This window comes from Arachis ipaensis, chromosome B7 (assembly GCF_059453495.1).
Source record: "Arachis ipaensis isolate K30076 ecotype BB chromosome B7, ASM5945349v1, whole genome shotgun sequence".
Taxonomy (NCBI): domain Eukaryota; kingdom Viridiplantae; phylum Streptophyta; class Magnoliopsida; order Fabales; family Fabaceae; genus Arachis; species Arachis ipaensis.
In genome coordinates, this window is record NC_142442.1 from 135,035,001 (window position 1) to 135,062,658 (window position 27,658).

Genomic DNA, 27,658 nt, shown 5'->3' on the forward strand with positions numbered 1-27,658 from the left:
CCATTTTTTAACCGCGACAATGGCAAGAAGAGCTCTAACAGACGTAAGACGAGCGACGGGAGCAAAAGTCTCTTCATAATCAATACCATACTCTTGCGTACAACTTTGAGCAACCAAGCGGGTCTTATAACGGTCAATAGAGCCATCAGAGCGAGTCTTGATCTTGTATACCCATCTACTGCCCACAACTTCCTGATCAGAAGGAGGATCAACCAAATTCCAAGTGTGTGCTTTTTCATGTGCCTGTATTTCTTCCTGCATTGCTTGTTGCCAATTTGGGTTTGAGGAGGCTTCTCTGAATGACTTAGGTTCATGTTGATGAAGGATAGTAGAAAAGCAATGATAATCAAGAAGATGAGGAGGTGGATTCCTTACCTAGAAGAATGAGCAGGAGGAGAAGGCATGACGGTAGGAGCAGGATCATCGTCCGGTCTGAAATCATCGGGAGATGGAGAAGGCAGAAGAACAGGAGGCTGTGGAGGGTCACTCGAGATAGAATCTGGAGAATCATCACTAGGAAAAAGATAAACATTGGGGTTAGTAAACAAAGGTGACTGAGTAGTAGGAATGGACTCAAAGGATGAGAACCGAGAAAACATGTGGTGCTCCCAGAAGACAACATGACGAGATATACGAATACGTTTAGAGAGAGGATCCCAACAACGATAACCCTTATGTTTAGTGCCATAACCAAGGAAACAACACATACGAGCCCGAGGTTCAAGTTTACTATGTTCATGAGGCTGAAGAAGAACAAAACACAAGGTTGCGAAAACCGAACCGGTCAACAAACCGGTAGAGTGACCGGTTCAGCGGTTCAGTGGTCTGACCGTGGTCCAACTGGGGTTCAACCGGTTTAGTTAAATATAAAATAAAATTATAAAAAATTAATATATAATTTTCAATATTTAAATTTGATAAATTTTAAACAAAAATCACACCGTATAAATTACATTTAACAAAATAAATCTTCAGCCATAAAAAATATTCTTTCAAATTTTTTAGACATTCTTATGAAGTACATTATTTAAAAAAAAAAAAAACTTCCTGTAGTTATAGACATCAATGTTTAGTCCATGCCAACATTGTTCCAAGCAGGTACTTCATGGCTGCAAAACCACCACAGCTATATTTCAATACAAAAGCATCTCAAACACTGATCCATTCTCTTCTTCAACTTCAACATGCAAACAATATCCTCAGATCCTTAGCAAACAATTGCATCAACAACAAAATCATGAATAAATAACAAATAAATCAGAAACAACAAATAACAAATAAATCAAAATAAACTCAAAAAATCAAAATAAATGAAAATCATGAATCTAGCAAACAAATAAATCAGAAAATCATGAATAGAAAATAAAAAATAACACATAAATCCATTCCAGCGAACAATAAACCAGCAAGCAGAGGAATCAGGGAGTGTTAGAGACTGAGACTTGAGACCTGAGAGGGTTGAAGGCTTGAATCAAAGAAGAAGAAACTTGAGAACTGAGAACTGAGATCTGAGACCTGAGAGGGTTGAAGCAGAGACTAAGAAATGAGACACGGCGACGGCGAGGAGCAGCGAAGCGGCGCGACCCACGGCGACAAAGCGAGCTCGGACAGAGAGGGCGACAAGTAGAGAAGGCGTCGTCGATGAGTTTAAGCTCTGAAATGGGATGGTGGGTGGTGGCTATTCTTGGAATTCGAAGAGAGGAAAGGATTATGGCCTATGGGTGGGAGCTAGGGTTTTCTGGTGGGTATGAGTGAGAGAGAGAGACAGAAAGGGGTGGGGTGGGGGGATTCAGGGATTGGGGCCTTTAGAGAGACAGAAAGGGGTGGGGTGGGAATTCAGGGATTGGGGCCTTTTTGGCCTTTCATTCGTTTTTTTTTTTTTAACCTTCGAAACGACGTCGTTTAGTAGTTTGGTTTTTAAAAAAACCGCTAAAAAATCGAACGGTTCTTCCGGTTCACCAGTTAACCGCCGGTTCGATCGGTTTTTTCACCGGTTTTTTGCCAGACGGTTTCTGACCTTATCCGGACCGGTTAGATGACCGGTTCCCGGTTTTTCCGGTTGAACCGGTCGGTCCGGTTCAGTTTTCAGAACCATGACAAAACATACACAACCGAAAACTCGAAGAGAACTATAATCTGAGGGGTATGATAAAGATGCTCAAAGGGAGTAACATTACCAAGAACAGAAGAAGGGAGTCTATTGATAACATGAACAGCAGTAGGAACAGCTTCACCCCAAGTACGCTCAGGACACGAAGAAGAAAGGAGCATTGCACGAACGGAATCAAGAATGTGACAGTGTTTGCGTTCAGCTCTACCATTTTGTTGAGACGTACCAGGACAAGAAAACTCTGACAAAGTACCATGTTCTGCAAGAAAGGCTAAGAGTTTGGAATCACGGTATTCCATAGCATTATCACATCGGAAAACCTTAATGATCTTGAAAAACTAAGTTTTAATCATAGTAGCAAAGTTGATATAGATCTGAGGTAACTCATGGCGATTAGTCATCAAATAAACCCTAGTAAAACGGGAATAATCATCAATGAAACGACAAAGTATCAAGCTCCGCCCATAGAGGCAGTGGGAGCGGGGCCCCAAACATCGGAGTGAATGAGATCAAAAGGAGAGCAAGTAAGAGATGAATTATTGTGAAAAGATAAAGCAGGTTGTTTGGCAGTTTGGCAAGAAATGCAATCAAAAGATTCATTTGGAACCTGACCTAAAACACCCTGAGACACAAGAGGACGCAGTTTTCCTAAGGAGGTGTGGGCAAGACGTTGATGCCATAAGTGAAGTGTAGAGGGAGAAGAAGCAGCACAGAGATTTGGTACAGGAGGAATATGAAGATTCTCGAGTTCAAACAACCTTCCGACCTTACGTCCAGTCCCGATGATTTGTCCCGTCCGAGGATCCTGTACACGACAGCCAGAAACGGAAAAATTGACTTCAAAATCCATATCAACAAGTTGACCAACAGAAATAAGATTGAAGTTTAATTTGGAAATATAATAAGTATCAGGAAGATTAAGAGTTGACTGGGATATAGAACCCTTGTGTGTTGCGTGCAAGAGGGAGCCATTTGCAGTATTGACAGAAGGTCCATTTATAGTGGTAGACATGGACGAGAAAATATTATGCAACGGAGACATGTGATTAAAGAAACCCGAGTCAAAGTACCATTTAGAATTACCTGGAGGGGTCGATAAAGCAGCAGGGGTATTACCAGAAACAGAGAGAAGACGCTGAAGAAGAGATGCAATATCAGATAGAGAGACAGGAGACGAGTGGAGTGGATCAGGACGTGGTGGGCGAGTAGGACAGGCAGTAATTAAATGTCCCAAGAGCTTGCAGTAACGGCAAAACAGCTGTGAACAATGGTAGCTAATATGACCTGTCTGGTGGCATGTGCGACATTCAACAGAAGGATAGTCGGGGAAGAGGTGCCCAGAACGATTACAGTTTCGACAGAATTTACCCTTTCTGTCGGTGGCAGCAAAAATATCTGGCTTTTCCATGATAGTGGTCACAAAGATCAAACAGAGGAGAGAAAACGGCAATTTCAGAGTAGAAAATGAGAAATCGGAGTGCAGAATCGGAAAGAGCTCACCAAAAAATCTTAGTGAGGGTCCCGCTTGTCTGCCACGTCAGCGAGACAATGACACGTGGCAGCACCTGAGTGGACGAGAGAGACACGCTGGCAGTGAGGTGGATGCGCAGGTCAGGTGCGGGTCGGGTCGGGTCGTGCGCGGGTTGTGGATACCAGGGATGGCTTCGTTGCGACACGTGGCAGCACCAGGAGCGTGCGATCAGCACCAAGATCAACGGCTGCTGAAGCTTCTGGAATGAAACAATGGAGGTGGACAGCGAACTCCCGGCGGCGCATGACGGCGCGTCCGAGGGCTGCTGGTGGCGATCTCAGCAGCGTTGGAAAGATGACGAAACCAAGAACACGATGATGCCGGAGGTGACGAATCAAAGCGTCAAAAACAGATCGAAAAACGAGAGCGAAGAGGCACTGTCGGAAGAGAAAAACAAGGAGGTTAGGAACATAATTTCATTGGAAAAAAAACTTTAGGCTCTTGATACCATGTTAGAAACAAGAGACTGAGAGAGTAATCTGAAAAGTGTATTATTCAGTGTGATGAAAAGTACAATATACAAGGGATATTTATAGGTGCTAAATGAATCAGAGTAATAAAAGCATAGAATCCTATAATTAATATACATATATACTATATAAATATAGACGATACTAATTGGTCTAAATTGATGGTAATGATTTAGACATCTTACTAGAGAAAAAAAAATGTCATTTTCTCATATATTAAATATAAGTAAGTAGTAGAAAAGGCACAACGCAAACTAGTTGCTTTATTTTACGCTTTTTCGGATTTTTTTCCCCCCAAAAAATCTTCATATAGGGTTTACTTTAGCATCTTCCATTAAATAAGTATTACTTTTCCTCTTAATGCCACAACTTATATATGAAAAATACTAAACAGATTTTAAATTTGAAAAATATTGGAGTATATTTTGCCATCAAAACCACTGTACTAATACTCTTATCATTTGATGATTTTCTGTCTTTCTAAATTAAGTGAGTTAATATATTTCTTTTTAATTTGCCCACCCATTCACGTTTCTTGTTTATAAGAAAAAATATTAATATTTTTAAAAAATAAGATTTAATTATATTCTATTAATTTCTATAATTTTACTAAATTTTTATATTTTATTTATATTACAGTATTTTTTTATCTATTACAATATATGTTTAAGACCACACTTTAAAAAAATTACCTAAAATATATATAGACAACTTTATACTAGGGACAGAAAATAGAGCTATAACAACGTATTTTTTATCAACACACTATAATAATATTTTTGATAAATTAAAAGACACTTATCAAGTGTTGCCCTATCAAATACACATAAGCAATTGTTATAAGTGAATATATTACTTTTTCTAAACGTTGTCTTTTAAATTTATTTTAAACTTCACTTTCTAAGTATTGTCTAAAATTTTAAATGCCTCCCTCAAAAAATAACAATTCGTACATATTTTAATTTTGATTTTCAATTTTTACTAATTTTAAAATAAAATAACAAGTATAAAATATTGCCTAAAATACACTTTAAAAAACGTTGTCTGTTTTAAAAAATAGGCAACACTTCTAAAAAATTGATTCTAGAAATGTTGTTTTTGAAGTAAAAAAGCGTTGTTTCGATCTAAGGCAACGATCGCATCTGCAAGGTCTAAAAGCGTTGCCTCAAATCAAAAAACGTTACTATAAATTAAAGGCAACCATTTTTTAATTTTTAGACAACATTTTTTAAAAGATATCTCAATCCTAAAATATTGTAGTGTTAATTGGATATCTATATTAATTTTAATTTTGTAAGGTTCTTTTCATATTAAAAACGTTAAAATTAACCGAATATTTCTCCTAAAATATATGCATTCAAAGATCTAGTTAGATTTTCAATTATAAATATCTTCAATTTGCGTAGAAATATTCAATTAACTCTAACATTTTTTATACTAGAAATAACCTAATTATAAAATTAAAAATAGTGTAAAAACTCAATTAAAAAATATATAAAAATTTAATTAAAAATTTAATAAAACTATAAAAACTAACAAAATAATTAAACTCAAAATAAAAAAGACAATAAAAATACAATAAATAATACTACTAACTAGCTTACACCATCATATTAATTAAGAATTTTTTATTTTTTACAATATTTTTTAATCTAACAAATTAATAATTAATTCGTGACAAATTAAAATTTTATTTAAAAATTTATTGCTAAACCAACCCAACTTACTTATCATATTAATTGAGACTACTCAGTAGCATAAAGTGGTAATTGATTCTAAAAGATAATATAGTGGGACCAATAGCACATACATATATAGTCCATAGGGACATTAATTTATATAATAAAATAATAAAATATATCAAATCCAATGAAACTGATCCAGTCAACCATGGTGTCTTAGCACATTTCATTTTTTCCGCATTATGTTTCTTATCCTAAGAAGCATATGAATTACGTATTAGCTAGGTATATAATTTTATACATAAATTCAAAAAATTAAACTATATATATGTGAGATGTTCTTATTCCCATATGCAATTCTTTGATGATAGCAACTTCTCACTGCTTCTTTATATGTTATTTTTTAACGGCCATCCCCTAATGATAGGTCATTCCTCTAATGCAAAAAATAAAAAAAGATCAAAATATATCGCACGCATGTTGACATGTTCACAAAAATGCCTTTTTCACGTCTCTTGCTTTTTATTATTCCATTCGAAAAAGAGAGAGAGAGAGAGCGAGCTAGAGATATAGCATTAACAATGAAAACTCTAATTATATTTGTTCTTTTTAATAATTATTTATGTGATAATTAAAAAAAATATTTTTATTAATATAATAATATATTATTAAATTTATGCTTTTTTTTTTTTTACATTAAGAGTATATGTATATATGGTGCTGTAATTAATTTAAGTTCAACAATCGATTAATTAGCTCATTTGTTATTCAAATAAGTATTAAAGGTTCGAATCTCGTATTATATATGTAATAATTTATTGGTCAATGATAAATTTTTAAATAAAACGTGGATTTGTGATAGAATAATTTTTTACTTATCGAATTGAGGGATACTGAACATAATTAAAGAATATCAAAAATATTATTTGTGCACTAAAAAATTAATTACTATTTATATATATATATATATTATTTAACTTATTTTTAATATATATTTTATATTTTAATATATATTTTATATTTTAATATATATTTTATATTAATAACTAATTTTAATGGTTGATTTTAGTGTACACGTAAGATGATCGAAAAGATATATATGGTGTCGTTCTATTAGAATAATTATGGAAACATGTTCAAAACTATCTAGAAGGAGAATAGTTAATACAGATAGATAAGCATCAAACAATCCTTCATATCTTAAGAGAACATGTTCAATCATTCTGTTTTTGTATATAGTAATATTAGTAATTTTAAAAAAAAAAATCAGTACTATTGCATATAATACAACCTAACTAACTATTGACGTGAAATACTATTCTAGACACATATAGATGGATACTTTTAAAATGGCCTTTACATCTATCCGTACCTTGCTTCATGTTATATGTGTCTGATATCAGAACTTATATATGTGTACTACTGTATCTCGCGTCTTATGTATGTAACAATTTATTGACTAATAATAAATTTTTAAACAAGACTCTAATTCGTAACAAATTAATATTTAATTTGTCAGGTTAAAAAATACCGTAATAATTAGACATATATTATTAGTCTTCTAACGTTATTTTTTTAAACTCCATAAACCCATATAACTTATCTATATATTTGGTACTAAGTATATATATTGCGACCCTTAGTATAAACATCAATTTTTTTGTATATATAATATTGTTAGTGATATTAACTAATTTGTAGCAACAATATATTTTGCTTTATTGGCAACTCAATAAGAATCATGATGAGAGTAGTAATGCTTTGATGAAAAAATTTCAGTAGTGCTTGACTAGCAAATAAATAAAAGACCCATGATGACAATAAGATTTGTGAATGACTACTACCAATTTAGAATATTTGCACATTATATTTTGTCACAATGTCCTATTTACCGTAATACCCCAACATGTGTTTCTACCTCTCATGCTAAATGACCAAGTTGACTTCATCACAATGAGGCAAATCAAAATGATCAAATTCAAACGGATTTTTTCTACTAGAGTATGATTGTTCTATAAGATATTAAATCCTGATCGTATTCTATTAAATTTGTAAAGAATTTTGTAAAAATCTCTCTTTTATTTAACAAAATATATATATATATATATATATATATATATATATATATATACCTTCGTAGAAACATCCATAAAAAAAAACGTTATTTACCCTAATTATTATACATTTTAGCTTTGACAACAACTTAATTAATTGTCAAACTTCTTTGCAGGTACCATTTTTTATTCGGTTACAAAATTGCAATTGATTGGAAGTTTTTGTTCCCAAAAAATCAACTCAAACAGATATTATTTGTTCATACTTTGTTTCAAGAATAAAGCCAAATTTAATAAAGATAAAAAGTTTGTCTAAAAAGAATGATCTTTCCAAATTTATTCGACCAGTTTAAAGATGTCAGACACGGTGAAAAAAAATCAATTTGTGCTTATTTAAATGAGTAACTGCCTCTCCGAATCTTTTCTATTATCTCTAACCTCGCTAAAAGGCGGATTTTAACGAACTCGCAAAATAAAGGGAACAGTTATCCATCAATAAAAGTGGAATTACTTCAACAAAAGTGGTTATCAACTCTACTATAAATATACTGACACTTCTCAGGTATACACACGTTCCATTCTACTAAAACCTGCTTAAAGCCTTTACTAATTTAAACATTAGAATCTCTTGCAGGAACCCTTACCTCTTCATGAAAAATTCGGACAACAAAACATCGATGTAAGAATAAGTCGGATACTGCCTCATAAAAAATCTGGACCTTACGCTTAAGTCTAAATCAACATTTTGGGTAACTCTCGGAATATTACTGAACACATACATATCGCTCTAGAAAAAATATCTAAGATTTTAAATTTTATTTGTTTGTTTATTTATTTGAAGTAATTAAGTAGTAGGGTCATAGTAGCATTAATGGAGCAAAGAAGATGCATGGTGAAGAGATGGAGTGAGCTGTGTGAAACAAGACAGCACCAACACTAAAAATGGCCATGTGCATTGGTTTCTAGTTAGTGCATTAGGTTATTGACTGTGTTTTGCGTGTGGATAATTAAAGAATAAAGATTAAAATTAAATTTTTATATAACAAGGATAGAGAAAATTTTAATGTTAAAATTTTACTTTATAAAATAGTTTTTATTATGTATTATCCATAAAAAGAATTAATTATTAAAACTTAAATCTTAAACCTTTTTATTAAATCATAAATTATTAATTTAATTATTATTTTGATTAATAATCTCATAATTATTATTATTAATATACATTTAATTTATAAAAAATAAATTGATAAATATGTTTGTACTTATGGTTGTCTAGATTGATAAGTGTATTCAAGTTGTCTAGAATGATACAATATAAAAGGGTATTTAAAGGCGTTAAAAGAATTATAATAATAAAGACGTAATATTCAGATATACTAAATAATTCTAATGAATGCTAATTGATCCTAATATATTCTGACATATATATTAAAATACAAAATATATATTAAAAATAAATTAAATAAAATATATATTTATGTATATAAATATAAGATATCTAATTTTAGTATACAAATAATATTTTTAAATATTTATTTTATATACATAATTCAGGCAATTATTTTCGGAGCATATAATGTATTAAGTATGTTAAGGATAACCAAGATTTTTCAACGTGAAGTTGAATCTCAGTAGCATAAACCTGTCTAGAAGAGTACAAAATAGATAACCAAACAATGCAGTAGTTATACGCCTACGGTTAGCTACGATTTAGGAATTCAAGACCACCTAATTTAAAAGTTATTTATTGGTAGTCCTTTTATATGAACATACATATACTAATGTCTTATAATGGTAACATTCAAGTCCAAATCATTGAAAATAATTCAACTAATATAATGTTTTAAACTTGCTACTTGATTGAAAAATTCTTATCATATTCATATACTATTTATTCACAAGTTTTCACGATATAGTTCCGTATTATTGAGGCAATTTTGTTATAGTAGAAACTCCACTTCATATAAAATTGATATTTAAAAATTATTAAATAATTTAATAAATTTAATTAAATTATTATTTAATAATCTTCAATTATTAATTTTATTTAAAAATAACTGCATATAAATCTATATTTTGTCACAAAAAAATATATAAATCTATATTTTTTGTTATTATAATGATATATTTTTTTCGTTTTTTTTTGTCTATTATGATGGTAGTATTTTTTACACGGAGTAGGTGTTTTGGATTCGATTTCTTAAATATCGTCACAAAATGCCAAGTTTTAAAAATTCTTGTTTATAAGAATTTAATATTATAAACTACAGTACAAGAAATTGCATAAATATATTTTATTTTCCTTTTTACCAAATACGAACACATGATCTTGTACTCAAAATTATATATAGGAAATTTAACTGCTAAATTGTGAAGTCAAGTGTGGATAAATAATATCTATGATTTTATTAGGAAATTAATTTTTTGTAACCAATAATGATCTGTAATAAAATAGTGGATGGACAAATATTAAAGGAAAAAAAAAATAATTCTCAGTCTTTTTCTTTAGAATTAAACCTTTGAGAGTTCATTTACCATAAGATAATAGTCTAAACTCCAATTAACTAACTTTCTGTAATGAAATATTTTTATAATGTCTATCATATTCGATAATATGCTTCGAATCAGCATCAAGATAAAGGTTAATGTTAGTCTATGTCTGACGAGACATTTGAGGAGGAGCACAACATCGTACACTCAAAAAAGCACAACTTAAAACATTATTCATTTATTATTCCAATCATATTTATTGAAGCAATTTTTGGCAAGATATTTTTGTGGCAATTTCTAAGAGATAAGAGTAAGATGTGGTAGTGGATGGTGCAAAAACAAGGTAGTGCAATCTTGTTTTTCCTTCCTTCATTGGAATTGCATGTTACCAACTTTTTAAAGCGTGAAACATTAGAGAAGCCAATTAACGGAAAATGACACCACTAACCAAATTTTGCACAAGTAGATAGAATTGGTTTTGATAAATTCTTCCCTTTATCGAACAACAAAGACATATTTATATTCCAAGCAATCCAAATCCGACCATAGATAAAAAGTTAAAAGGATTTTTTTTTTTTTTGGGGCAGCAAAGTCATTCAAGTAAAAAAGAACATGACACTATAACAACTAACAAGTATCTTTAACTTATGCCATAGTTTTGAGCAAGATTCAAATAATTCAATACTCCTTTCCACACTTTTCTTTTTCTTTCAATGCATATAAACAAATTGTATTGTGGATAATACAAAAGAAATCAGATTCCTATAGACAATCAGCAATGCCATGCTCAAACAACAATGAACCAAGCAGGAATCACATGAAATATTTTTTGCTTGTTTTTGTGATATTGAAAGAGATTTGGATGTAAATGGTTCGGATATGAATGTGATTCATGTTAGAACACTATGGTGTGGTCTAATACATGAAGCCGACTTTACCTAGTGAGACAAGACTTAATTGTTTCATCCGAAGGAAGAACAGAAGAATGAGGTCTCACTAGGGGTATTTGAGTATCCATATGGCAGTTAGAGTTAGCAAATAATATGATTCAATAACTCGGATATAACTCTTCATGGAAATCACATGGAGGTAGAACTCTATTTCCTGCAATACATCTCCAATGGATAATGATATGTGTGTCAAATGTTTCTTGGTCTGTGCCAAGACATGACATATCTTCCGATAATATTTTTCACAGGAAGTGGTCCCCTGTTCATTATTAAGGAAAATAAGATTCAAGTTACAAAGAAGAAAAAGATAATGATAATAGGAGAAATTGTTTAACGTTAAGAGATCCATCATTTGTCCTAACAGAACAGAGATTAAGGGAAATGATTCATATAGTGTTAAGTACAACAATAGCTTCTGTAAAACCATGTTTCCTCAAACATTAAACAACAAAGATACTGATGTAACTATACATCAAGAGAACATATCAAATTGTGCTTCAAATGAACGACTTAAGAAAATGAGGTGAAAACTTCCATAGATAAATTGCGAGTATTTATACAAAGAGCTTTATCCATCAAACCTCAAACAAAACATAACCTTAATGTAAAATGTATAACAAAAGGGCAAAAACTAGTAGCAGGAGTTACTCACCACATATGGGAATCATTGCTGATGTTACGATTATCCCCCAAAACATAAACATGGCCTTTAGGCACACGCTGCGAGGATAGAAATAAAGTGAGGAAAAGGAAAATATGAATCAACAAAGAAACAAGGGGAAATGATATTCAGCCACAAAGCAAACATAAAAGGGAAAGCGAGAACACATGATTCTCCATAACAGAACATTGTTAATCCGGAAGCTAATAAGCAGACATTTGTTGAACTTGTGAAAGAAGCATAGTTTGAGATTTTGTGCAACGACTCTACCTCATAATGTTCACGAATATGAATTGCGGTCACAGCATAATTCTTGAATGAAGGTTAAAAGTAAAAAGGACCATAGCATTAATTAGGGCCTCACAGTTAACTCCAGTGTGTATGATGGTGGACCTGCTATGAAATCTTCATCCCGTGCAACACCATTGACATAGAGTTCCCCATTACGAATCTGCAAATTTTGCGATTCAGGATAGGAAGAGTTGATGTTAGTTATATTTCTCTCTGCTCATGATTTATTTTACCAAAAAAAGAAAATTGAAGCACATTTATACCTCAACTGTGTCTCCGGCTTTTGCAACAATTCTCTTAATGAAAACACCATCCATTTTGTCTCTAGATAGCTGTACAGAATACCACCACAATCATATAATTGAATTGTGTCATGAGTTGCGTCCTAGGAATATGCAAGTAAGTTGCAACTTGTCCCATGATAACATACCTTTGTTGGATCCCGGAACGTTACAATATCATTTACAGCAGGACTCCTGAGGTAAAATGAAGCCTGACAAAGTTTGCAAGAAAAATAAATCAAAATTCAAATATTAAAAAGATGATAGAAGTAGAAAAACAGAAATTTATCAGAAAATATTTGTTGACCTTATTTTTGAGTGTGTTTCTCACCACAACACAAACAGTCAGTATGCAGAAACAAAAATGAAAAGAGTGTAAGACAAAATATAAAAAATGACCCCACTTTTAAAATTGCATCATAATGAAGCAGAATTTCAACGAAGCTAAAATTTATTTCCATCAACAAAAATCAACACAAACTACAGCAACGGAAACAATCATTAACCAAACAATATCCGCTATTTATACAAATTATTCATAAAGCCAATTGACATACTCTTTCTGCATCCTCTTTTCATTACATATCAGTTATTGCTACATCTCCCATGACCTAAAACTAAAATCCCTTTGACCTAGATTATTATTCTCTATCTTTCTCCCTTCTATAGTTATTTACCCTTATGCTGTATTAATGTTTGTGCCATTTTCAAACATTGTTTAGATGGTCTTGCTACACTAAAATTGAGTTGATAGGAGGGCAATGTCTAAGAACTCGTACATTTCTTGTTAGTCAAATTTCCACTTCTTACTTTCAAGACGACTCATGTCCCACCCCCCCCCCCCCCAAAAAAAAATATTTACTACCAAAACTAGCAGAATTCATTGATAGGAGGGCAATGTCTAAGAACTCGTACATTTCTTGTTAGTCAAATTTCCACTTCTTACTTTCCAGACGACTCATGTTCCCCCCCCCCCCCCCCCCTTTTCCTTAAAAAACATATTTACTACCAAAACTAGCAGAATTCATTGAGTATATCAAGTAGAATTCACTTGATCACTTCAAATACAAGTGGTTAAACAACTTTGATATCACCAAACATAGCTTATTCATACAATACTGAAAACTATATCTAGATGTCTTAACCAATTTACACCCTCTTTTACTAAACATACACTTTCTGACTTTCACCACCCGATGGTAAAACACGCAGTACAACTTAAAATGTCAAATCAACTTGCCATTTTGAGAATTTGTAGTTTCGCACAGACTTCGGATTTCAGAGTATATCACTTCTAAGGAGGGTATTTATGTAAGGGTATATACTCCAATGGAACGATTGCCATGATAAAAACTAATCAATACATACAAGAACACCAACTCCTAAAAAGAAATATCAATGGGATCTAATTAGAGCTAGCTACAACCTAAACGGCAAAAGAAATTGTATTACGAATAAATTAAATCTACACACAACCATCAATTGGAAGGTTCTGCCAACATAGAACAGGAATATGCTAAAACATAGAAGTTAGATAGATAAAAAGAAAAAGAAAAAGAAAAAGTAAAAGAAAAGGGGCACAGATTTGAGAGAAAAGAATGAAGTTAGGAGGTACCTTTTCGACGAGAATTCGATCACCAACACGAAGGGTAGGGTACATAGAAGAAGAGGGTATGTAGTGAAGTTCAGAGAACATGGTCCAGAGAAGCGCAAGCAGCAGGAGCCTCATGAACCCATCAAGACCAGGCCATCGGAAGAAGCCTCCACTCTGACATGGCATCCATCGCATTGAAGGAGAAGCCACAAGGAAGTAGTACAATGCACTAGGCCTCAAGAAACTCATGGTTACTCCAACTAAACCAGACAAACAACAGAATTCAGTTAACCTAATTAAGAATTTAGAACAAATGAAAGAGTGAATTGATTATCATGAATCATGCATGATCAGGGTTTTGTACCAGGATTCGTGAAGAGATCGGAGTTTTGACTTTTAATTTGAAATCAGACAATGAATCCAGCGAAAGAGTCAAAATTGAGAGGTGTAACAAGAATGTGAGAGAAGCCAGAGCTTCAGTTGAAACTTGAAAGAGAGAGAATGAAAATGAGGAAGAAGTGTATATGTATTAGTAAATGGTGAAGTTAGGTGAGACTTACTGATTAAGTTTCTGCATCCAACGCGGTTTTGTGACACGTTAGTTTTGTTTGTCTACGGTTACGTCACACTGCAAAGCCGTTACTGTAACTAACAAAACAGAAGAAACAGTTGTGTTTTTTTTTCTTTTTACAATTAGAGCCCAATTCATCTAGAGCCCAATTTTCAACTCCTTCACCAGGCCCAGTATTACCTACAACTACAACACCAAAAATATCGTACTCGTAAGTTCGTAGCACATTTCCATTTTTCCAACCCCCCTAAGGCCCTGAAGTGAAAGCTCTTCAGCTTCCCCTTATTTTTCTAGCCACAATAAAATAAATAGAAAAGGTAACATGAATGATGAAAGGGAAATATGAAGCAGACGTCATTGCTCACGAAATTCTGAAGAACATTAATATATATAGAATTTTTTTATATTTACAGATGTTGCTGCCATGAAGACAAGGGGTTTCTGGATTCTGGATATTTATGGTGATGATATGACTATTGACTAATGATAATAAGAGTTGCAACATTTTGGGCCAAGAAAAAAGTCCAACAAGCCCATGAATAAAGCAGTAAACGACACATTAGGGTGTTATCGTATCACTTCGCCACACGTACAACAAATTTTGGACCTCACCTCGTTATCTTCCGATCCATTCTTCTTCAATTAATTAAATAATAAAATAACAATAATTTATCACACATTCACACTGCTCACACTCGCACGCACTCACTCACTCACTCAAACTCTTGACAGTGAGGAAGAAACAGAAACGATGAAACTACGGCAGTACTTGCCTTTTGTATGGCTTCTACTGTCATGGAGATGGTCACTGTTACCGTTATCTTATGCATCTGATGAAGAACAAGGTTCCACAAGCATAATCTTCACCACACTTGGTCGACCCGATTACGCCTTCGACATCTACTCCGTCCCGGTTAATATTCCACTCACTCCCAATTCTGAACTTCAACTCACCGATGGCCATTCCGTCAACTTTAACGGCCAATTCGCTCCCCCCACCCTCCTTCTCCCTACAGACCCACCACCGCCCCTTCAACTCGTCTACGTCACTGAACGGAATAACGGCCTTTCCACCATCTTCTACGACGCACTCTACATCCAACAACAACCCCAAACCTCATCAAGAAGATCCACTCTCGAATCCCAAACCATCACCAAAAGAATCCAAGTCCCTCTGCTACCCAATCACTCACAAAACGATAACAAAGTCTCCATGAAGGATAAACCAACCCTCACGGGAGAATATCTTATCTACGTCTCCACACATGAGAACCCCGGCGTGCCACGTGTCAGCTGGGCAGCCGTGTACTCTACCCACCTCAAATCTGGTAACACTCGAAGGCTAACCCCTTACGGCATCGCTGACTTTAGCCCCGCGGTGTCTCCTTCCGGGGAGTTCACGGCCGTCGCCTCCTACGGCGAATCTGGATGGAACGGCGAGGTGGAGGATCTTACTACTGACATCTATGTGTTCTTGACTCGGGATGGGACTCACCGAGTCAAGGTTGTTGAACATGGTGGCTGGCCAAGCTGGGTGGACGATCGCACCATCTATTTCCACCGGAGGGGCGACGACCAGTGGTGGAGCGTTTACCGTGCTATCCTCCCCGCCGGAAAGGGTTCCATATCCGTTGACTCGGTCCGAGTCGAGCGAGTCACCCCGCCGGGTCTCCACGCGTTCACGCCGGCAACCTCGCCGGGAAATCACGAATTCATCGCCGTCGCGACGAGGAGGCCGGGTTCCACCTATCGCCAAATCGAATTATTCAACTTGGTCAAGAACGAGTTCACCGAGTTGACTCGTTTCGTCTCGCCCAATTCTCACCACCTCAACCCGTTCCTCTCGCCCGATTCAACCCGGGTCGGATACCACAAGTGCAGGGGCGAGCCAAACTCAAACGAATCCCCTCAGCTATTCCTCGAGAATGTTAAAAGCCCGGTTCCTGGTCTATCCATCTTCCGGTTCACTGGTTCGTTCTCGGTTTTTTCTCCCTCGGGTGACCGAATCGCTTACGTCGACATGCCAGGGATCTACGTAGTGAACAGTGATGGTTCGAACCTTCGAAAGGTTTCTGACGCGATGACGTTTTCAACCGCATGGGACCCGGTTCGACCGGGTATAATCTACACTGCACTCGGAGAAGGATTCTCCTCAGAGAGCACGCGTATCGATATCATTTCCATCAACGTTGACCAAAAGAGTAACAACATCAAGCGGTTGACACTCGGCGGAGGCAACAACGCATTTCCCTCGGTTTCGCCTGATGGGAAATGGATCGTGTTCCGGTCAGCTCGGACGGGTTACAAGAACCTCTACGTGATGGACGCGGCCGAAGGCGAAAGCAACGGGCTAAGACGGTTGACGGAGGGGCCCTGGACAGACACAATGTGTAACTGGTCACCGGATGGAGAATGGATCGCTTTTGCTTCGGACCGGCACGCACCCGGTAATGGTAGTTTTGAGTTGTACTTGATCCACCCCAACGGAACCGGGTTAAGGAAACTTATTCAAAGCGGGTCGGGTGGGAGAACAAACCACCCATACTTTAGTCCCGATGGGAAGAAGATTGTGTTTACTTCGGATTTTGCGGGCATTTCTGCTGAGCCAATATCTAACCCTCATCATTACCAGCCGTATGGTGAGATATTCACCATTGGGTTGGACGGGTCGGGTTTGACAAGATTGACCCATAATTCGTATGAGGATGGTACACCTGCTTGGGCCCCCAAGTTTCTGAAGCCCGTTAGTATTGACAAGCCCAAGGGTGGTCCGTACTGTGCCTTTGAGGATTTGCAATGGCTTAGCAATATGCCTAACGGTAATGGAAGTGTTGTGTCAAATGCTCAGTGTGGTTTATAAGATCTTAATGGCATTTTATATTGCAATTTTTATCTTTTGATAAATGCCTTTATCATTTGGCAGATGCATAATAAGATGCTTGCTACTGTAAAGTGTGAACTTTGGGTTATATGTATTATATATACTTTATAATTATTATGGGTTATGATTGGCGTTGCTTTCTCATGATTTTGATAATGATACTTGTAGAGCAAACTCAAATTCATTGGAAATGATGCTTTGTAACTATTGATTAGATTAAAAGGCCATAGTAAAAAAAGGTTCAACAAATTAATCATGTGCTATTTCTATTTTACTGCTTACTACATATTTAAAATTGGACAGTGTATGTGGTAGCCATAAAAATGATGGAGATGCAGTAGCCAATGATTCAAGTAGATTCTTTGAAGCTTGATTTTGTTTGTCAATTTATGGCCGAACCCCCACAGAGCATGCCACATCAAATGAAAAGCAGATACAACAAGAACTCTTCTAATCAAGGTGGGAAAAATGGTAACTACATATACAATGATAAGAGAAGAATGGCCTTCTCTCTTGAGAAACGGCAATTCAACTGTATCTTTCCTCAATTCTGAAAATATTCTGAAGGTATTGAGGAAGGGCAACACTTCTTGGCCACATTTTTGTACTGAAAACACAAATTCAACATATCTGAGTTAAGAGGAAAAAATATTATACAAGGGAACAACAAATCATAGCAGCAACCACTCAAGAGGCAAAGATGTTTATGTTTATACCTTGTGCTGACTATACTTTTCCCTAATTGCAGGCAAATTGGAGTTAGGATTGTTGCAACAAAGTCGATGGAGATCCCTTACACAACTACACAAATCAGAGGGCTGGTATTGTGTATAGTGCTTCAATGTAGCATTCTGTTTAAGGAGAAAAAATAATATCAAGCACAAGCATATATACCCTTAAAATGAATACATTAAGAATCTTAAAATGATCATAGGCTTTGTTGATAGTACTGTACCCATGGTTTGGTTGAGGGGGAGAGTATAAACTTGGCTAGAAAAATTGCAGAAGCAGCTATTAGTGACGGAGCATAACAAAGCATACTGTACTCCAACAAAGACAATTCGGCAATGTAGTTTGTCAAGCACTCTAGTTGCAACGAAGGGGTCTGAAAAAATAAAGACATGGAATCATTTTACTGTTAGAAGTGGAGTTTAATTATAAAGAAACAATACAATTAAATGCAGTACAAGAACTACAAATAGAAATAACCAGCTTAAGAGAAGAAGATACCTCACTGACTCCTTGAGCTGCACGAACGAACCGTCTGATATCCACATGAAAAATAAAAGAGGTGTTGAATTAGGCCATTTAGAAACCATAGAACTTCAAATGATCAGAGTATATGATAGCAATCACTTTAATCACTACCTTAAGAAACACTTAATTGTTGGAGCTGTCATTTCAAACTTCAGATAATTCAAGACAGCAGATTCCATTTGCAAAACCTGCATTGAATAATTTGCATTAGATTGGCACACTAAATGTATTATAAACAAGTAACTTGAAGCTGCAAAATTAAGCCAATAAAATGTAAAAGCACAAACCTCTTCTTTGAAGTATGTGTTGTCGGTGATGTAACAAAATTCCTCTACCTGGGGTGCACAAATCTCCTCATATTTACTGTCAATAATAACCAAACATCAAATTCTATTATTATGTGTTTTTGCCAATCCAAATAGATAAAAATTTCATCAATCAGAGACATAAGAGGGACCCTTACGAGGCAACCATCATGGAAGCAACACCAAGTAATTGTAATTTTTGCCTGTTCATTGGATTCCCTGAAAGATACCTATCTATGTAGTTCACTGTCAAATACAATGTATCAGGTACCAATCGATACTCTTCGGCTACCTGAAAATCGAATATGGAAGTTTAGCATAAAGCTATAAACCCCCTGCACTTGATCTCCAATTGCAATACAGTAAGATAAAAAAGTTCAATATCATGTGCCAAAAATTAAGTGTGTTTATATTTTTTAACACTTTTTTTGTTGAATATCAAGATTACCTCAACAAGCCAATCAATCAATATAGCACGCATGCTGGGATTTATGTCCTTCTGAACACTCTCCATGAAGTCCGTGGAAGGTCTTTTCTTTGCCTAAGATTCCATATTTAACAAAGAAAAAGAATTTAGAATAAACAAATCAAATGGTATTAATTTTAATGTTTTGTAGCAGATAGGTAAAATAAGAGGGACTATCTGACTAATAAAAATAAACTCTCATAGTTATTGAGGATGACTAAGCCCTCAAATGCAACTTTATGAAGCCAAATGTGAAAGAAAGCAGAAATGAAGGACTAAGGTGCAATCCGACAAAAAGGTCATTCTACTACTATTCAAAGAATAATGGCATTCTACTAAATTTTGAATAAAGAAAAGCAGTCAGAAATTTAAGTTGGGAATCTAACAAAGCAAGATCCACTTACTATTCAAAAAAAAAAAATTTCAAATAGTCTTACAAAGTTGCAGTAGCTACAGTGATTACTAAACTAATAACACATCAAACACATAATATGAGATATGCATTTTTTACCTCAGATGCACGCAGGTGCTTGTATATATCACAAGCAAATGTTGCACAAAGCTGGGGATCCATGAAGTTGTTATCAACATTCACAACTTTGTCATCTTTCTCCAACTCAACAAGTATGTCTCTACTGCATATGTTCCCTGCAAAACATATCCAATCATGTACTGCATTAGAAGACAAGGCACTGGTACAGACAATATGATAAAAAAATAAAACAAAATCAAACCCCACAAAATGATTTACAAAATATAATAACACAAATAGCATATTCATATCCACATTCATATTCATATTCATCTTCATAATCAATTTCAACCTGCTGGTGGCTCTGGAGTATCAGAAATGTTGAGGGTGCTGAATGTCTTCCTCTGAATTGAATCAACGGCCGGCGCGATATCATTGTTGTCCAAATACTCAATGTCAGGGCTCTTGAAAGATTCACAAGAAGACATGGTCTCATCCACAGACATGGAAACAGATGCCCCATCTGATTTACAAGGAGAAACATCCATTTTTGAGATATGAACACTAACAGGGGCAGCAGCAGCAGCAACAGCAACAACAACTTTCTTAGCATCACCTTCTTCCCTTGCAGAGACATAACTAGGCTTCGGAAAAACAACAGCATTGCACTTTACAGCACTCTGCAAAATCGGTATCTTGTTGCTTGAAATTGAAGAACAAGTTGTAGTAGTGTTACATGATGAAGCCTCTTTCTTCGTCTTAGCAACTTTAGTAGCACAAGGTACCTGTCAAAATTAACAATTGATCAATCTATGAAACCCTAAACCTAAACCTAAAGCTTGAACATGTGAGGAATGAAAGAATACAGAAGTGGAAAAAATACCAGAGAAGAGCGTTGAGAAATGTTATTGGTGAGGTTTGTTAGCGGCGCTCGCTTCTTCGCAAGGGAAACCTTTCCCGCGTTGTGGTTTTCGGTTGACGACGCCGATGCATGGCGTTTTGCCAAAGACGACGTCGTTGAGGAAGAAAACGATGAACGACGGTTCGACATTTCAATCAAATTTTGAACCGTTGAAACTCCTTTTCTTCACTTTGTCTTTGTTTTCTTGAGAATTCTGAACGAGAACCAAGTAAAGAAAGAGAGAAAACGAAGACGCAGAAACAAAGAAAGAAAGAAAGAAAGATTGTTAGTGGCACTATTTGCTCTGATTTTCAGAGAGAAATCAATTACTACCATATAAAGGGAAAAGAAGGGGTCTTTTTCTTCTTCATTTGAAAACTTTTGAGAGTTAAGAGAAAAAACAAGAGAGAAAATCGTGAGTGTGCATTAAATCAGATTATTTTATTGTTTTATTTTTTTTAATTTATTTGTTTATCATTTATTGTGAATTTTCCTTTATGATAAAGGTTGTATTTAATGTCGTTTTTGAGGGCGGGGAAAAGGGTTGGTTTCAAATGTGGGTCAATCTAGACCGTTGATCTGGCACATTATTCGTTACGAGTGTGGTCCCCTACATGGTTCTATACTACTAGAGCTTATTTTTCAAAAATGTGTTTTGAAACGACGCCGTTTGAGAGTGCAGCTTCATGCATGATGCAGGTGCAGCCTATGGTATTATGAATTGTCGTTGGCACGTGAGTGTGGAGGAGCTTCTATTTTGAATTTGAATTGTTTCAAAGTTTCAAACGGTCACTGGATCTGTCGTTTGCTGCTGCTTTGAGGAGCCAAATACTGATCCCAATTCCCAAACATAGTCCTTTCTGTACAAAAACAAGTTGATAATATTAGTATTCATGTTTGGTTTTTCGTATTTGATTAATGCCATGCACAACACTAATTCAAATCTTTGCACCAAAAAAGAGGAGGCTCTCCCCCACTACGGAACCTATGCTAATTAAGAGAAGAAAATATTCAACTTCAGATGACTTTTTAAAACACACGATAAAGGTTTGTTCAGCATAGCGCAAACAAACTCCTTCAATTTGGTGAATCTAGTCATTCAATTTGTCTTGTTGTAGAAGAACTATGGTTTTTGCAATGCGAATTATGTTGTGTAGTTAGTAGTTTTTTTTTTTTTTTTTTTACCAAAGATAGGAAACTCGAACCCACAGCCTCTTAATTGAGTATAGAAAGACTATGTTATTTGAGCTATTATTCATTGGAATTTGAATAATAACGAAATCATGTGTAAAATATAGTATAAAAATATGTCTTTTTATGAACTATATTTAATTATATATTATGAAAGAGTTATGATACTCACAGAATTATGATCAAAATAATTTTAATGAAACTCTTTTTGCAGAGCAAAGTCTTAACTTTGTTTGTCTTACATAAATGCTTATCACCAATCTTAGCTGTTGACAATTATATAAGAGGGACAAAGTTCCCTAGTGTCTTTGTTTTTTAGGCTTTTTGTTTTCATTCTACTATAATTGAAAAAAAAAAAAAGATTTTGTCTCTTCTTATATATACAATTCTATTCTTTGAAAATAAATATAAAAAAAACTTCTAACTAACAAATTGAAGTCTAATGCAAAATATATGTACTAAAACAATAATTTCCAAATCAATGTCCATTAATAAGAATACTTTATAAAATAACAGAAGTTGATGCTTCAGCAAACAAATTTGGATATGAAATTTTTTGAATATATTCTCGAACATAAGAATGTGACATGTGTGGTGTTAAATTTTGGGGTTTACAATGAACAAGAATTTTTTAAATTTTTTTAAATTACTCCAAAAACAACTCGTTTACAATGAGAAGACTTTTTTGGATTTTTTTAAAAAATTTTAAAAAGGGTAAAACACTATAATAAGCTAAGGAGAATGAAATTTTACACAAATAAGCCAAATGAAAAACTGGTTCATGAATCCATCAATGCACATTACTATTTGAATCAGGTTCATTCGAATTCTATTCACACATAATTCGAATAATGTTGATTCGAATTATACACAAACGCACACACACTAATTCGAATCATGTTGATTCGAATTACACTCACACACGCTGCACATAATAATTCGAATTGGACAGATTCGAATTACTCATGATTTAATTCTGCCTTTTTTTATTAAAAAATTAATAATTGATTAAAAAATTAATAATTTAAAAATTAACATATTTTATTTCATGCATTAAAAAAAAGCTAACAAAATATTTTATTCTATATAAAATAATTTTTAAAAATAGCTTAAAAGATAGTAGGAGTACTATAAAAATTTGTAATGTCCTAATAACTTAGGACATTAAAGAAATACTCTACATAGTCAATAATAATTTAGAAATTAACCAGTATTTACTTAAATTACTAGAATATTACAAACTTTTATAGTACTCTTAACATTTTTTAAGCTATTTTTTTAAATTATTACTATGTGCAGCGTGTGTTAGTGAAATTCGAATCAACATAATTCGAATTAGTGTGTATGCGCGTTTGTGTATAATTCGAATCAACATGATTCGAATTATGTGTGAATAGAGTTCGAATGAACCTGATTCAAACTATATAGTAATGTGCATTGGTAGATTTATGAACTAGTTTTCCATTTGGCTTATTTGTGTAAAATTTCATTCTCCTTGTCTTATTATAGTGTTTTACCCTTTTAAAAAATCACACTTTCGGCGAGAATGAATTTTTCTTTTTTTTAATGTATTAATATTAATATTAATATATTTAGTTATATAAGTATATATAACAACATATAATAATAAAATATAAATTTAACAAAGATCGTAATACACAAATAAATACATATATAACAAACAAATAAATAATTGTATCTAAATTAGTAATTAAATTATAACCGTAAAAATTAATTATATTCAGTGTTAATTATTTACAATAAAAATAATAACATTAAAATATATCAAGAAATATAGTTTTTAAATTTATAAGAGTTATAAGAAGTTATATTATTATAAATATTATCTATATCATAATATAATAATCTCTTCTTAAGATTAATTTTGATGTTATGAAATTTGTGCTCTAAAAGAAAAAAAAAATAACAATTTTATAGTTAGTATTTATTAATAAACACTATAAACACACATCATGTTATATATTATCTTCTTGTTAGAATATATTAAGACCAATTAGTATTAATTAGAATTATTTAGCATATTTGAATATTTATTATAAAATATTACGTCTTTATTATTTCGATTCTCTTAACACCTATAAATATCCTTCATTCCACAACAATTTGAATACACACAGATTCTTTTTTGAAAAAGTCTAGGGGACCAGCAACTTTGTTAAATTCTGGCCAGCATGTAACCAGCAAAGAAAAGTGAGCCATTGGATGAAATCTCACACTAATCTCACACTAATCTCACACCATTAAAACCATCATTGATGGCTATTTGATGGCTACAAATCACAAAAGTTGCTGACCCCTAACATTCCTCTTCTTTTTTTATTGTTCTCTTTTACCCTTTTTAATATGGTATCAGAACCATGTTATCCTCCTTGAAGAGCATAGATTATTTTTCTTCTAGTAAAATCATCGTATTTTTTTTACATTTTTTCTTTATGCCATTTTTTCTTATCTTTTGTTATTCTTTTAATACTTTTTCATCTCACCAATTAGCCTATCCTCTCTATCTCGTGTCTTTTCGAGTCTATTAGGATCAATTAGCATTTATTAAAATCATTTAGTATATTTAAAGATTTATTATAGGATATTACATCTTTATTATTTCGATTCTCTTAACACCTATAAATACCCTTCTATATTTTATCATTCCATAACAATTTAAATACACACGAATTCTTTTTTTATTGTTCTCTTTTACCCTTTTGTGTGTATATAGTAGTTGGAATATATGTATAGCATTATGAGTTCGTAGTGTTTATTGATAAATAATATTAACTATAAAAAAAAGTTCAATTAGCTTCGTGTAGAATAAGAAAGGTTACAATTTTTCTAAACAATATCAATCAATTGAATAAAATGAGATAAAAAAATACATATTATTTACCATTTGATTTAAAACTTTATATTTTTAAAATTTACATATATTTTTTTAATATTTAGATTTTAACATTTATTTTTTTTAATTTATATATGCATTTATATTTGGATATAAAATTTAGGGTAATTTTCTCAAATAAATAAAATGGCCCTCAAAATTACCTGATTATACATTTTCACAAATGCAGACGTAATTGCATTTTTTGACGAATCTATAGAAACTGTTACTGCCAGCAGCGGATTACGAGCAAGGGCGTTTGAACAGAAACCGCTATAGGTAGTTGCGGTTTCTGTGCAGCAGGATTTGGCTATAAACCGCTACAGGCAGTAGCGGTTTATGCATTGAAAGCAAGCAACGTAAACCGCTAGAGACAGTAGCGGTTTACGTGGAGTGTGCGTCTATATAATTTGTGGCTTGCAGTCGCGGATTTCATTTGTGCTTTTGTGGGGTTGCCTAGAGAGAGAAAACTTGTAGAGAGAAGGAGGAGCACTTGGAAGAGGGTTTTAGAAATTTTTCGAGCACTGACTTGAGGTAGAGAGCATGGCAGACGAACAGAGCTTGTACCGACTGAACGGTGTTGCCCACGTTGTCGGTGCCATTGCCGACGAGGTTAGCTTTATTTTATTTATCTCAGCATTAACATATGTTAGATAGGTTATAGAATGTAGGGTGTAGATACTAAAATGTTAATCAGTGTTTTGAAAGCCTGACCGGATCGGTTGGTTCAACCGGGTTAACCGAAAACCGGTCATCTGGCCATGAAATTAGTTTAGTTAGTTGGTAGGTTATGAAATTTTAAATTTTATTATTATCTGAATTATTGAATTTAAATTTTAAAAGATTTGTATTATACTTTTAATAATTTTATTTTATATTTAACGAAATCGGTTCGACTACGGTTCAACTACGGTTGGACCATTGAATCATTGATATTAATTTAAACCTTATAACTTGACTGGTTCAGTGATCGGTTCGGTTCTCGCAACCTTGATATTAATTTAAACCTTATAATTGAGTGTTAGATCTTACTTAGGGTGTGGAATGTAGTGACAGTATATGCTAGGCTAGACGACATTGGAATAATAGGTGAAGTTAAATTTAAATTTAATTTTTAATTTAAAATATTCTGTTTAAATTATAGCTAAGCAACCGTTGTTTAGTCGGAAATCGATTAAGGTTAAGAACGTGTTTATTTTGTATGTTTCCTTTGTGTCATTGTGTGGCAATATTTATTTATGTATTTATTTATTCGGTCGAATAAGTTAAGATTTTTCCGTGTTGCATGTAAATTTGAATAACTTGTGGATGTCTTTCGTGCATGGTGCAGCCAAATAGGTGTATCTACAGTGTGAGGCGGCAACAAAATATGCCAATGCATGACAGAATCATACCTTATTTAGAGAGGGCTGGTTTGTACCACTTGGCCAGGCTAAACAGTCGTTGGTTCTGGTTGGATGAGCCTATGGTTAGTACATTCATTGAGAGTGGCGTCCCGAGGCTCATACTTTTCATATGCCTTTTGGAGAGTGCACAGTGACACTGCAAGATATGGTGTTTCAGCTTGGCTTGCCTATTGATGGGAGGGCTGTCAGTGGTTGCCTTGCAGAGTTTAAAAATTTCATGGAGGGTGGGCGACCAGCCTGGGAATGGTTTCAGGATTTATTCGGTGAGCTGCCTCCACTGAATAAGGTCAAGCAAATGACCGTCCACTTCACATGGTTTCATGAGAGGTTTCAGGTGTTGCCAGAAGATGCGACCGAGGATACTGTTCGCATATATGCACGTGCCTACATCATGATGTTGTTATCCACTCAGTTATTTGGGGACAAGAGTGCGAACTGGGTTCATATTCAGTGGTTGTCCTTTGTGGCAAATCTTGATGACATGGGGAGTTATAGTTGGGGATCTGCCGCGTTGGCGTGGTTGTATCGATGCATGTGTCGGGTAGTGAACAGAAATACTACGAACTTGGCGGGTCCTCTTTACATAGGTGGACTCAGTTGCTTCCTGTAACACCTTAATCGTAACCGACGCATCCGCTCTGACCAATGAAAAGATCCTCGCACAGATGACATGATAATCAAGTTGTATGTGGTCGCTCGATATGGATGTGGCCAAACACGTGTGCGGTCCGTTGTACCTCCTAACTTTCCACGTGTTCTTCCCCTGCCGCAGTGCAATACGGATCATCCACGTGCACCCTTTTCCAAACTCCTTGCACTTCCCTTGGTATTTCAGATGGTCCGATTCCATCACCCTGTACTCAACTCCACGCCGGATGCTGTAATCCTTCACACTCAGCACAGCTTCCTCCTTACTCTGGAAAGATTGGCCAAGATGAAATTCCGCCAGACCGGTTACATCATGCAGACCCTGACCCACATACGTCTCCCCCAACTCTCGCTGTTCGCCAATGGCTTCCAAGTTCAACGCTGACAGTGTGGAGGATATTGCTGTGTGCCGGAACCGGATGCTCCTTGGGGTGTGTGTGTGGTGCTCGGAATATCCTCCTCACCCTCCCCAACAATGTCGACCGGCTCATCCGCTGAATCATCATCTCACATGGCATTTTCAACACGATCTGGTCCAACCTCATAGTCAAAA

General features: G+C 34.4%; 3 protein-coding genes across 4 annotated transcripts; 1 reads left to right on the forward strand and 2 right to left on the reverse strand.

The window, feature by feature from the left end:
* Positions 1-10,958: 10,958 nt before the first annotated feature.
* LOC107606029 (chloroplast processing peptidase) lies at positions 10,959-14,672 on the reverse strand. The gene is made up of 7 exons (XM_016307995.3): positions 14,479-14,672; positions 14,136-14,374; positions 12,670-12,732; positions 12,503-12,571; positions 12,313-12,399; positions 11,940-12,007; positions 10,959-11,546 (listed from the first exon to the last, which is right to left on the reverse strand). The coding sequence occupies exons 2-7, from the start codon at positions 14,361-14,363 to the stop codon at positions 11,477-11,479; spliced, it is 585 nt and encodes a 194-aa protein (XP_016163481.1). The 5' UTR covers positions 14,364-14,374; positions 14,479-14,672; the 3' UTR covers positions 10,959-11,476.
* Positions 14,673-15,048: 376 nt separating this feature from the next.
* LOC107606027 (uncharacterized) lies at positions 15,049-17,690 on the forward strand. Its single transcript, XM_016307990.3, has one exon. The coding sequence runs from the start codon at positions 15,437-15,439 to the stop codon at positions 17,543-17,545; it is 2,109 nt and encodes a 702-aa protein (XP_016163476.1). The 5' UTR covers positions 15,049-15,436; the 3' UTR covers positions 17,546-17,690.
* Positions 17,691-17,806: 116 nt separating this feature from the next.
* LOC107606028 (cyclin-A1-1) lies at positions 17,807-21,453 on the reverse strand. Of its 2 annotated transcripts, XM_016307993.3 has the most exons (12): positions 20,950-21,450; positions 20,683-20,851; positions 20,419-20,589; positions 20,106-20,242; positions 19,577-19,669; positions 19,287-19,420; positions 19,111-19,186; positions 18,935-19,011; positions 18,797-18,830; positions 18,522-18,671; positions 18,283-18,417; positions 17,807-18,173 (listed from the first exon to the last, which is right to left on the reverse strand). In XM_016307993.3, exons 1-12 carry the CDS (start codon positions 21,115-21,117, stop codon positions 18,111-18,113), a joined length of 1,407 nt encoding a protein of 468 aa, XP_016163479.1. In that variant the 5' UTR covers positions 21,118-21,450; the 3' UTR covers positions 17,807-18,110. The 2 variants fall into 2 exon arrangements, with proteins under 2 accessions (XP_016163479.1, XP_016163477.1); XM_016307991.3 differs by having other exon boundaries at positions 20,419-20,851; positions 20,950-21,453.
* Positions 21,454-27,658: the final 6,205 nt, after the last annotated feature.